Here is a 13,671-nt window from a genome sequence, read left to right on the forward strand (position 1 = left end):
GTGATGTGCTTTTGCTAGCTGTAACATGTATGACAGCACATGGACTCAAACACAGGTGAACATGAACATAAAAAAATTATGGCCACAGATTTAATTCTGCAGCAATGTATAGAATGGAAGTGTAACTGAAATTCGGACTGTACTTTTTCTTGCCACTGTATATTCATGCTTGACTCTAGTATTCCATAAGATTTCACGGTTCAGAGGTGGGACTACTGTTTGGTTGTTTGTGAGGTGACAACGAAATGTTTCATAAAACGCACGGAGCATTTGGAGCAGCCTGTTAGCACTTACTGCCAGTTACTGTACAGTATGGTCACAATTAAATCCATCCTGTTTTCAGTCCACTGACTTTGGCCAGTTGGATTTTGGTGTCAGACACAATCATGACCGGATACATATTGTATAAAGATCTAACTTTCCAGCACAAACCTGGTCTTGTCCCTTCTTTTTCTTCTTCTTCTTGCCCCAGCATCCAGAGCTCTCTGCGTCCTTCCCACCTGTGTCACATAACAGACCGTCGAGCTCCTCCGATCCCCCCTGCTGACTATGAGACGTCTCTGCAGCCAGTCGGTACGACAAGTTCCTCAGGATGCACACACAGTTCTCTACGGTCTGAAGAAGGGAAGGGGAGAATAAGAAGGAGAATTGATAGAGATGAAAAAGAAAGAAGTGTGGGGAAAAAAGACAAAGTGACGAAGAATTGACAGTTAACAAACACAACAATAGAGTAGACATATATGCACGTGGACACATGCATACACACACACACTCAAGCACACACCAAACATATGAACACAGTCAGTAGTGCAAACTGCATATACAACACACCTAAACGTACACACACGGACACACACACATGCTGTGTGCATAGTGTAGACAGACAAACACACACACACACACAAACTAATCCTATTGTTGTGAGTGGCTATGCAGTCAACAGTCACATACTTTGATCTCATGAACGATTTCTGTGGATTAAAATCTTCACATCTCCTTGTGAAGAGCCTCTACTCAACACACCAACACATGCACACTCACACATGTAGCTAAACAATCTCACAATGTATCCTGGAAGTAAATAAAGACGCACATGCACACAAACAGATTCACATGGATGCTCACAGGCTCACATTACAGCACACACCATCATTTTTCATATTAGTGTGTATACACAACTGTTCAGGTAATTTTGTATTTGCATGAGCTAGAGGTTACAGACGTTTTTGTGCATGGCAGTTGTTACGTGTGTATGTGTGTGTTTGTGTTACCTTGCTGTCAATCTCACTGCTCCCTAGAGCTGTCTGGATGACGTAGAGCAGAGCGTCTGTCAAGCCCTCACACTCCCTCATTCTCCTCCGGGCCTCCTCGCCTGCAGAACTCACATTCCTGTTACACACAAACACAGGTACATGTACACGGCATCAATTAACAGTAAGACTAAAAAACTGAATATGCAGCACAGTTTTTGAAAACCTTACACACTTTCTTTCCTCCAGTGCAATCCACACAACTTAAATATTCTAGTACAGTAGCTTCTCACAAGTTCCAAGTAAGTGTGCAACTACATACTGTATGTATGTATGTAGGTTGAAGCATATGGACATCTGGCTCTGCATGTATGTGTCTGTCTGTGTGACGGAGAGGAGACAGCGGCTGAGGGGAATGCTCTTTAAATGTCAGACCATTAAAGATGGCTATGAGAAGCTCATGCCTTCAGTGTCAGTGAGAAATGGCACCAAGCTTACAAAGCTCCATTAGTCACATTTGTTTTCCCACATTCTAATAACAATCTACACCATCTCAAACTAATTAGTGACTTGACACGGCTTAGTGTGGTGTTACACAGTTGCAATATGACACATTTTATCACATAAATATACCATACGGTATATTTATATGATAAATATACCATACGTTTGATTGTCTAGATGGTTATATCAACAGGGATGTCCACTGATGTTTACTAAATTATACTGTATTTTACACTGCATTTCAAATCCTTAAGTTACTGTAGTAGCCTTGCTCTGGTTCTGCCAGTTTCCAGTTCTAATAGGTCAGGGTGGTTGGTCAGCATGGAAAATTAGTACTCCAACTCTGTGGAGGGGAAGATTTTCCTTTCTGTTAGGAGTGAAAAAAACTTTCTCCCACCCATTCCCTACTGTCCCTCCAATGAGTCTATTCAGCAGAGAAACAAAATCACCCTGAAGGATTAATTCAGACTGCCCTAATCAACCCTTCTCAGAATAAAGAAACTACTTAGAAAAGTAGTGAAACACTTCAAAATGAACAAAAAAGAAGTCCAGTTACCTTGACTTAACTTCCAGATACTCTCACCTGAAAGACTTATATCAGCTTATTTTGTTATCGTGTAAGACAATAAGTTAGCAGACATTAACAGAAACTTTAGGGACTGGTTGGAAAAATTAATGTGACACTGACAAAGCATACAGTTTGTAAAAGTAACAGTAAGATAAGAGCAGACCTTAAAATACCTCACTGACAAATGATACTAGTTTGAATGTCTAAAACAATCTCAATTGTCTTATCCTTTCTATTTGGACTGACCTGAGTTGATTAAGGTTATGCACTGAGTGTACCATAACAACTTTAAGAGAGCTCTGACCTTAAATTTGGATGCTGTGATGCATGAAATACAAAATTTGTCTAGAGTGGAGCATCTGAGTGATGCAACTGTCTGTCTCTGTTTTATTCCAACCCTCAGTGGAGTCTGACGTTTATTAAATTACATGAGCATCGTGTATTAATTATACAGTCAAATAACTGCTTGAATCTTTCAGGGTGTTGACGAGCTGTTGTTGTCTACTCTTCATCTCTCTCCTGCCTTTTGCTATTTAAAGCCGATGTACGTGTAGTTTATTTGCTATGCTTTATTTACCTTGAGCCTTGAAGCAAGGTTACCTGAGTACAGACACATACATATGACAAAGCATGGTAGTGGGCACTGATAGCAGACTCTGGTCACGTGTGCTGTGCAACTTATGACTCAGGACACAAACAGATACATAAAAATAGTGCTTCAACAATACAACTTTCCATACTTTCCATCTATTTCTTTTACTTTGGCTACTACCTTATCGTGGATTCAATTCCATCAGTTTGGCATAATCAATCTTTCTGATGTGTTCCCTTGAATGGAAACAGGGCTGCAAATTAGCTAGCATTATTATCTTTTAGAAGATTCTGAGAAAATGAGAAAAACCGTATGCATTTACAACAGTTCAAGCACAACAACAGTTGATTAACCCATGGCAACACATCTTTTTTTAAATCAGCACAAACTACATGTTTAGGGAGCTTACAGGCCTGTGTCCACTTTGTCCTCTCACCAAGGCAGATAATTCAGTAAATGTACTCATGATGGATTAGATTAATGCTACAACACCTGTTGTTTCCTACAGTACCTACGTCTGCAAGAGCAGAAGATGCAGGTGCTTTCTTTTTGTTTATATAAACAACATATATATAAGATCAGGAGTTGTTATCACAGGACAAATCCCTGTACTACATACTTGGGGGGAGCAAAGATTACCAACTGGTATTAATATTTTTGTGTTTCTGATCAGCTGGGCTCACCTGCTCTTCATTAGTTACTGTTGAATTTGTGTCACACCTGCAAATTCAATACACACAATTCATATTCAGCAGTCTGGCAGCACAAGTTTCTGTGCCTCCTGTTAGTTGGCACGACAGCATATGCGCACACAAGCAGTGAAACAAGCAGTGAGTAAGCAGGAGAAAAGGGAGAAAATGTGTGTGTGTGTAAGTGAGAGACACGGCGAGACAGAAGAAGAAAGGGATAAAGGAGGGATAATATGACCGAGTGAGAATAGAAATTGAGTAATAGAATGAGATGGAGACGGAGCGAGGGAGGAGATGGCGAGTGAAGGGAAAAAAACTGAGGGAAAGAGAAAATGAGAGAGCGAGGATGATAATAGGAGATGGAAAGAGAGAGAGAGAAAGAGAACAGGTGGCCGGCAATATACCAAACCCGCCATGAAATACTCAATCTTTAATCAGACTCCCAGCATTCCCTAACGAGGCGTGAGAAAAATGAATTAGCTCTTCGGGTTGAGGGAGCTGTCCACACAAGCTATCTCCTGCAACACACACTCACACCAGCAGACGCACATTCATCAAATGACCAGATGTGTGCATTTTCACATAAGAACAGTATTAGAATTGACTAAAGCCGGTGTACGTGTAGTTTATTTTCATCCCAAGCAGGTGAGGAGACATATTGCGGGTGAGATTACTGGTCCATACATGTCGTTAGAGAGAAAGGCAAACACACACACACACACACACACAGCAGACATATTTGTTTTACATTATAACTTCAGACAGCAAAGTCTGAAGGAATATTGAGGTAGATGTAAGATACAGCTATGGAATAAGAGACAAGTAAAAAGAAAGTATATTGTTGATGTTTCAGACTAACTTGCTATTATTCTCTCTGCAGCATATGTTTGTTTTCATTTGACGCTCTATGTTTAAGGGTGTGGAAACAACAGCATAAAAGTGGCTGGTGCACAGCTGATGTCTGTGTTAGAAATATTTCTTAGACTCAAATACAGAAATTTCATCATGCTGTTCTAGTAATTCTAATAATACTGCTAGCTTTGAAAGCATCTAGCAATACAAATACTATGTGCAGAAATATCTAACAATTATCTATAAACCTGGAAAATGTTGTTAATCTGCTTCTTACTGTGGGCATTGCCTGATAGCCACACTGAACTGCCATTTGGTTTAGATTAATTCAGCCTGACACTAGCTGCACTGTTTCTGGCAGTATTTTGTTTTGTTTAAAACTAACCAATCAGTAGCAACTTGCAACTTAGAAGACATCTCTGTGCTGCGGGCGTGTTTTTCAGCTGATGTGACAGCTGTAATATTGACTGCTAAGAGCATTTAACTTGACACTTTTAGAGCTTATGATTTGCTATTTCTGTTAAGTAATCCATGCTTATCACTTTGTCTTTATTTTTCATGAATGTACTGTATCTACATGTAGGTACTAAAGCTAGCGAGCTAAGTAAGAAGATCATTGATTTTGTCTGAAACGGTCGGATTGGTTAACAATGGTTGAAGTGTAATTAGAGACACAGAACAAAGTGTCATCCTTAATATATGACTAGAAATGTTAAATGTTGTAAAATGTTGTTGTATAACAAGGCATAAAGTGATATGTGTAGGGGTGGACAGAGGAATAAAATGTTCAGATGAAGTAAAAAAGAAAGGAGTAATAATATTAATGTCCATATCTACGATACAATATCAGAGTTACTTACATGGGTTGTTTACACTATGTAGGCATTGCTTTAAAGACATTATCTCTGGACAGAAAACAATGAAACACATTTTAGATAGGATAATAGGATGTGATACATTAATTTTTTGCTTCCAGAGTTACTTCGATTAGATTCTGCAGAATGTAACGCACAGTGGGTCTGAAGTGAAGGCTACACAAGTTGAGTCTGTATAGCTTTAAGGCAGAAGACATGAACACAAAACAGCATTATGATGGATTTCTGCAGATGAATCACTTGAAAGCAATTCAACAACAGAATTACAAAAGCTAATACTTCTCTATATTGTTATCAGAACTGCAAAGCTTTTTTTTTTAATTGAATTTTACTGAATGGAGAGTGCAAGCCACTGCTGTCTCAGCATCATGGTTGTACACATATGCTTATGCAGACACTATGTTTAATTAGGGTGTTTAAAAGGCAGTTGATGCATTAGTTTGTGAGGATAGTGTGACACTACCACTATCAAACATGCTTTATCCTGACTTCTTAGTTCTTGTGCTTCATTTTTGTAATTACTCTAGTAAAAATTATCAAGGTCCATTAAAACTCTCAACAAACGCAAATGAGACAAAAGTGGACCTGTTTATATATCTTGGTTAAGATGCTACAAGGTGTCCTAGTACATATTTCTAAAAAAAATAGGTGACATAACTACGGCTCACTGTAGACTAATAATCAGTGGTCAATAACAATATGTAGCTTTTCTGCAAATGAGTTAAATTTGGTATATATACTGTATCATGTACAGTGGGTGATATTATAACTAAAGCCTATATGATACATATGAATATGATATTAGAATATTTATGATTCATAGGGACTTATGGGCACAATGTTTTCATACCTTTCATAGTACCCAATGCTTATAATACCATCTATGGTAGCTAGGCAACTATTTGCTAACTTGTTTGCAAGTTAGTACAATATATCAATACTGTGTACAGTTCGCCAGAGGCAAAGAAATCATTGCAGGTCTGGTTAGGACCTTTTTCTTATAACTGTAGTGGGTTTTAAACAAAAAGTGTGTAAGGATGTCAAATAAAGTCACAATCGTGGCATTTAAATATGCAAGTAATGTATTCATTTCACTGATCAGATACATTTAGAAGTTAGTTGAAAATAACAGCAGCATAACACAGCACTAACTTGTAAAGCTAATGTTTTTTGTTCCACACCCAACATGCTGGAGCCCAGCCAAAACAGCCAAAACAATATGTGTCACAATCCTACTACTTCCACACTGAACTGTATGACTAGCATGTCTCATGTGAGGAAACAAGCGCCACAGCAGTTCTACAGCCAAATAGTGAGTCATCTTAAATATAGCTAGGTCTGTCACTTCTCTGTGTGTACAGTGGTAAAAATAACACACAATACAATCTAAAAATAAGAAATGGCTTTGAACAAAAGACAAGATTTTCTCTGACAATGCTCAACAGCATAAAAAAAAAACATCTCTACAAAATGAGCGAATATGTAATTTCTGTGTTGAGGTTCCAGCAATGATGATCAGTTAATGTTTAAGAACAAAGAACATGTTGGAAAAACAGTGCACTGTCTTGTCCATGTTGGATAAAACATAGAATGGGTAAATAAAATCATAGGTGAGACAGTGATACTGACCGTAGACAGCCTGTGGCATTGCGGAGGACCTGAGACGAGTGTAGGTGCAGCTTGCGGTCCTCCTGTGTATGTGGGGAGGTGTCCCAGCCAGAGTGGGGGATGATCACAGCGTTGGTCAGCACAGCCAGGGCATCCTGGATAATGGGCATCTTCAGGGCGTCGCATGATGACAGGTTCCACAAAACTCCTGCAGAGGAGAAGGCCAATGGTAAGAGAGACAGTCAGACAACTCCAGGCTAAAACACTACTGAAATATTTAGTGGGCTTTAGCAAACAGCTTAATCACACACACACACACACACACACACACACACACACACACACACACACACACTCACCCAGCAACACTGACAGGTACCGCACTGTCTTAACTTAGTGGCTCTACAGCAGTGTGAAAAACGAGACACACGTTCTCAAAACTAGTACAGTCATGAGCATTAGAGTACCTTGTGACATGTCACAAGTGTAAATAATAAACTTTCTGTTTCTGTTTCTTTGTCATGGCTTACTGAAACACTTAAATACACTGTAGGGTAGATGGCCTTTATGTACCATGAATGTAAATTATGAATGAATGCAAAATAATATCATAAGGTAGAATACATTTGTTCTAACTGAAACAGCTTAATCTGGACTGTGAGATGTAATGGAGGACAGACGTCACCAGGGCCTTTCCATGAAAGGGCAGCATCCATTTCCATCAGGTCACAGTCTTGTCCCACTTGATGCCAATGGATTTTGTGCATGCAGACCTCAAACCACACAACATAATGGTTGTGTGTCGCCAGCGGCAGCTACTTAATGTGAAGCTGATTGACTTTGGCCTGGCCCATCAAGAGCCTGCTGTTCAGGCTGGTGTCTGTATGCAGACCGTGTGGTCCAGAGCATCACAAGTCACTTTTCCTCAAGTCCATACCCAGAATACTGTGTTGTATAGGTTACTGGATCCCCCTGTAATCTAGTAAGACCACTTATGACATACTGACATTCATTATGAATGCTAGGATTAACCAGCTGACCAAGTCCTGGATCATGGGAATGACAAACCACCTACTACTTTCAGTAATAGAGGAACAGTATTCAGTGTTGGAGCCTCAGCATTCCTAAGCTTTTCTGTTAGAATATGTACTACTTGTTTGACAGGGGCTGCATAAATAACTTATCATGGAAATTGTTATGTTGGGCTTTTGATTTGAAATTTTTAGATTTCGAAATGTCATGATAATAACAATTAGAGAAATGGCAGAAAAGCACAGAAGTACACATAAAAACACACACAATTTCCAATTAGCACCCTGCATCTTTATTAACATAGAAATTATGTGTTTTAAATGTTGCTCTAATTTTTTACATCATAAGCTTTCATTTGCAGCTCCAGGATGCCACTGTGCTGCTGTAATTAATAGAGAACAAGGTAAAACAAATTAAGAAAAGTACAGGGCAGTAAATCAGTTACACAAAAATTCCATCACACCTCTCCCCTGTTCCTAATCCCCACCTGAATTCAACATACAGTGACCAGCCAACCAGGAAAATGGACTGAGTTTTCTCTTGCCTACCAATTACTGTCCTCTCTTTTAGCCAGTTGGAGCACACATAAACACACTCATACTGGCTACTGAATAGACAGTATTATACACACACACACACACACACAAACGGAAGAAATGGACAGATAGGGTAAGAGGCAAATCATCACACTTTGCTGCAGTACTGTTGGGTTTCTTGAGTGGTTTTACACACACACACACACATGCACTGTGACCTTGAGGATCTACACAACTCATAATTCTTATTGACCTTCCTCTTGCATTATGGCTATTCCCTAATCTATGTAGTCATAATTACATGTTTTTGAATTTCAGTGTGTCCACCCCTAGTCATATGTGCACTTATCTACCCTGTCTTTTATAGTTGTAATTATAGCTGTAGTGCTGGTAAAACATCCTATCGGTAGATCTATGTGTGTGTGTCGAATACAGGATCCCTTCTTCTAGTGCCGTGTTGTTCACCCTCGGTTAAAAAGCAACTGTGTAATTACAAGTTCTGTTATCTGTCTTTGTGGGTTTGTATGACTTTGTTCTTATGTGTGTACATATGTCTGTGTGTGTGTGCACGTGTGTGTATGCAACTAAGCCCCCTCGACAAATCAGTCTAAACTCTGTCAGCCATTTGGACTGTGTTATGTGGAGGCAGCGGTGTCTGTTTGTGGTCAGAAGGAGTTTCTAAATTACTAGCTTCTGGCTTCATGGCGGTAATTAACTGGGACTATCATGTTAGCAAAAGCATCTTCTCGCTGTGTCATCTTATCTCCTGCTCTAGAGGGCAAAAAAGGCGTGGTGGATTTTTGATAGCCTTGACATTTGATGTGACACGTAATAATTCTAGCTGACCTTGATTCCCACGATCAAGTCAGCGAATGTTGATGTGTGATTTGTTTTCTTTCTTTGACTTTTCGTACCGTCTTCTCCTAACAGAGCATTACAAAAAATACATACTTCAATGTCAACCAAGGTTACTTGTCTTTAAAAGAACATTGTGGTAAATAAGATTGCTTTCTGTCTTACATATATCTTTGACTTTTTTTCTTTAACTTGAAAAAGAGAGAGAGAGAGAGGTAGTTTACTTGATGAAACAGTGGAGATAAGCAATTACTAATTTTGGTGCATTCACACCTAATTCATGTGTCTTGCTGCCTGCTGATTGGTCAACTGAATGTACTGCTACAGCTTTTTTCACACATACAGTACCTATATCCTGCAAAGATGCAGACTATCATTGCCAAAAATGTAATACATGACACATGATGTCATGCAGCAGCTGCAAGAAAAAGATTAATATTTCCTTTCTTTAGTAAAGCTCAGCTGTGCAGAAGATGACATCATCTCTCTGGGATGAAAGGCAGTGGGATTTTATCTTTCATCTGAAACTCCCACTAACACACAGTGTGTCTCTTGCATACAATATACTCCCCATTAGTGCATGATGATACAAATGCAGGCACGCACAAACACATATTTATCCTAGGTCTATGAAGCACATGAATACACAACCGCACGTACACATGGTCATGAGTGAATGACAGATGAAGGGGGTTAATTGCCTCAGCCTTACATCATCACTAGCAGCAGGAGGTTATGAATGTATGAGTTATAGGGAAGAAGAGGAAATTAATTTGTCGGCTATCTCTCTGTCTGAAGCCCTTTCCCATCTCTCATTTGCACCATGTTTTCATTCCTGTCATATTTCTCTCTTCTGCAACATTGCACCACATCTCTTTGTCTCTTGATCTTCAAATGTATCTATTTTTTTCTGAAAAAAAAAAGAAAAGCGTACGCTGGTATACACAGAAAAAGGTGTTGTTGAAAAGAACCTGACCATCAAACAAGGTGGTTGGTTAACTCACCTCCCGCCATAAGGTCAGATCAGAATGGAAAAAAAAGACTTACCATTATACTGATAGAAGACTTTTGTTTTGATTTGGTGCTAGATAAATAAAATTGAATTGTTTCCCTGTGTACAGTCCAAAAAGCATGTGTTGACCCTGAATGTGTACAGAACTGTATATATATATACTATTATATATATATACACAGTGTGTGTACAAAAGTGTGACTGCCTAATAAAAATCCTAGATTCTCACACTTAATTAACTAACTATAAGTACTGCAATTACTGCATGTTGCAACAATCAGTAATCAGTAGCTAAATCACTTTTGGGAGCAGCTTGTATTCACGTTATATACATAGAATTCATTAAGAGTTTGCAATGAGGGTTTGACCTTGAGGACAGCAGGGTGCCTCTGTGGTAGTAGAAACCACCCTCCTATGACAGGCACTCTGAACACGCCATTCACAGGCACGACATTTGCGTGGACTTGAGGACTTGAGCTGATGAGTCCTTTACAGAACTCAGTGGGTGAATCAGTTGTCAACTTTTTTAATTGCTGTCAGGCAGAGAGAAAATGTAGAGTAAAATTGAGAGAGCTCTTAAGACTATAATGACTGGTGTCAAGCTGTCTGGCAGCTGAAAAAAGTCCCAGGTCACACGTTCATTCCCAGCTGTACTGAATGGTTAAAAAAAGCTGTATGTATATTATAGTTTATTGGTACAGTTTATTTATAAAGCTGGGCAGACACGGTGTGACTTTTATTTGGGTATGTTGTGTTGTATGTTGTGTGTAATCTGCCCTTCTGCATGGCCAGATGCCTTTATGTTCTAGTGACAGAAGCAAGGATCACTGTTAATCACTTCAGCCATACCGACCTATACTACATGTTCATGAGCCTTGGCCATAGTGTTATGTCAAGTTAACTTACTACTATGTCATTAAACACTGCACATAGTAGCTGTGCCTCAATGTAATGACTGCATCCTTAGTCTATGAAGGCTTACAAAGAATCTTGGAATAGCTTTGGGCGTAAAGCATCCAACCATTGGATCTATTATTACTGGGGAAAGAAGGCTGCTTTTCTTGGCTTTATTTGAAGGAGCCTTCGAAATAAGCCTTGTTTCACCGCTTTGACACAATTGGTCTATCTATCTATCTATCTATATATCTATAGAGTCAGCCATAATCAGTATATCAGCTATGAACATTTGACTGTCTGTGCGCTCACTAGAGTTGGCAAAACAGTTTCAATTTAAAAAAAATAGTCTGTTTTGTTTATGTCTGACTATGCTTTTCAAGCTGTCGTTTTCCATCTATTTGTTTCACCTAAGCTGGATGAGCATTGTACCTGGATTGCATCCATACTGCAGTGCATTCCCATCACATCGTGAGCCTGACAACTTCCATATCTGCTTCTGAAGAGCTGACGCCAACATGAGCAATCCAGACGTGTCACTTACGATCATGTGTTCTGCTGTGACTGGATGAAAAAGTTGCATAGTAATGACAAGTGGAACGACAGCTACTGACACCATGTGGATTTTAAAAGGGAATGTTTAAGCTAAAGAAAGTGCAGTTCTATGTGAGATAGATAGGGCAGATATTTTGTTGTTAGCATTTCTTTGCTGCTCCACACAACCTTTTTTCTCATGCTTGGGTTCAGTATCATATATGCAATTGACAAAACCTCAACTTAAGGTCATCAAAAATAAACAAATCTGGAATCTAAAAGAGCGCCAACCAGAAATGTATTTGAAATTGTGAATCCTTTACAGCTGCAATCATCTACAGGTATGTGACTTTTATTGGCCATATAATTTATCCTTTCCAGAATTTTAATGCAGTTAAAGTAATTAATCAATAGTTCATAAATTCTTTCCTAATGTATGTAAGCCAGGATGAGTACCTGTAGATTAACACTAGGATACATACATTCTGTTCTGCTGTGTTTCTTTGCAAGCAAATGCATCAAGCATGAAGTTTCAATCAGCTCAAACCAGCAAGTCTTAGCTACACTGCAGTAACAGTCTTTGACATTTTAACATAACTGCTTTGTAGGAATAGTGATGCAATCCATATTCATGTCTTGAAAATTGTAAAAACACATCAAAACTGTTTAGACAGCATTGATGGATATGAATGTAACTGGCAGGTTGGACCTGTAGCATAACCTCCTAGCAGAGATGGCCTCAACCTAACAACAGTGCCTCAAGCTAGAGGAGTGCTGGAGCTGAGAGCTGTGCAACGTGTCAGGCATTCACAACTATGAGGAAGAGTGACCAACCCGTTCAGTTTAAACAGGTAGGTAGGTAGGTAGGTGGGTAGGTAGGTAGATAGGTAGATAGAAAACCTAAGAGCAGTGGGCACCAACCTTATTTGTGGCTTTTTTGCCATCAAGCACAAGTGAGTGTACTGTATGTGTGTGTTTGTGAACAAGCCTTTGTATGTATTTGTGGGTGTAGCTGAATCTGTAGCTAGCAAGGCAGGCAGCTTGACATCCCACTGTGATCCTGATTTAAAATGCTCAGAAGAGAGAGGGGGAGCACCACAGAAGATAAAAAAGGGAACGAAAAAAAGGGAGACAGGGAAAGGCAAAGAGGACAAGAGAGAGAGGGGAAGAGAAGGAGAGACCAATTACGAAAACCCAACCACAGAGGAGAGAGCGTGAGAGGGGCTGAGAAACAGAGAGAGAGAGAGTTATTTCCTCTGGGTCTTTCAGAGAGAGAGAGTGGAGAGAAGAGAGCACGGTCTGTCTGCGTCCGGTCGGTTGTTCAGCTGATTAATTTGTGACAGGAGGGATTTCGGTGCTCCGTGTCTTGAATTGCTGCTCTAATTTATATGGTAATCTTCTTTAATAGTCTAGCAGCACACAAAAACTTTTATTTCCATCTCTGCTAAGCCTAAACCCTTTTTAATACTCACTACACACGTTTAAATATACATAGATTCATAGCGCACACGTTGGTCATACTGTGCACCAAATGTGATCCCGATAAGGTTTTCTTGTGCTGGGAGACTGCTCGGCTTGTGTTAGTATTCAACTGCCTCATTACCACAAACAACACTGAAAATGTTTCTATCTCACCAGAATCCTATGTCATCCTGATGTGAAGAGTGGCTGTAAATAATTAGGAAAGGGTAGATAAAGGCTCAAGGGCAGCTTTTGTGGAATACAAGGACAGTTTGCAAAGGACGGATAATAATGTGGGTGTAACCTCGGAGACCATGTCTACATGAAGCTAGATAAACCGCACCTTTCTCTCTGTGGTTTGAAACGGTGGTTTTCTTCCCCTAAACTGGAGCTTTTCCATTCTGACCTC

At 39.5% G+C, this 13,671-nt stretch overlaps 1 protein-coding gene across 5 annotated transcripts in view; it reads right to left on the minus strand.

The window, feature by feature from the left end:
- Positions 1-13,671, minus strand: part of ctnnd2b (catenin (cadherin-associated protein), delta 2b) — a 131,518-nt gene that overhangs the window by 16,311 nt on the left and 101,536 nt on the right. For all 5 annotated transcript variants that reach the window (XM_026375509.1, XM_026375508.1, XM_026375507.1 and 2 more), the window contains 3 exons: positions 6,960-7,146; positions 1,272-1,389; positions 433-615 (listed from right to left, as the gene is read on the minus strand). In XM_026375509.1, coding sequence (XP_026231294.1) covers positions 433-615; positions 1,272-1,389; positions 6,960-7,146 — 488 coding nt within the window. The remainder of the gene's footprint in view (positions 1-432; positions 616-1,271; positions 1,390-6,959; positions 7,147-13,671) is intronic.

The sequence above is a fragment of the Anabas testudineus genome, chromosome 17, assembly GCF_900324465.2.
Source record: "Anabas testudineus chromosome 17, fAnaTes1.2, whole genome shotgun sequence".
NCBI classification, from domain to species: domain Eukaryota; kingdom Metazoa; phylum Chordata; class Actinopteri; order Anabantiformes; family Anabantidae; genus Anabas; species Anabas testudineus.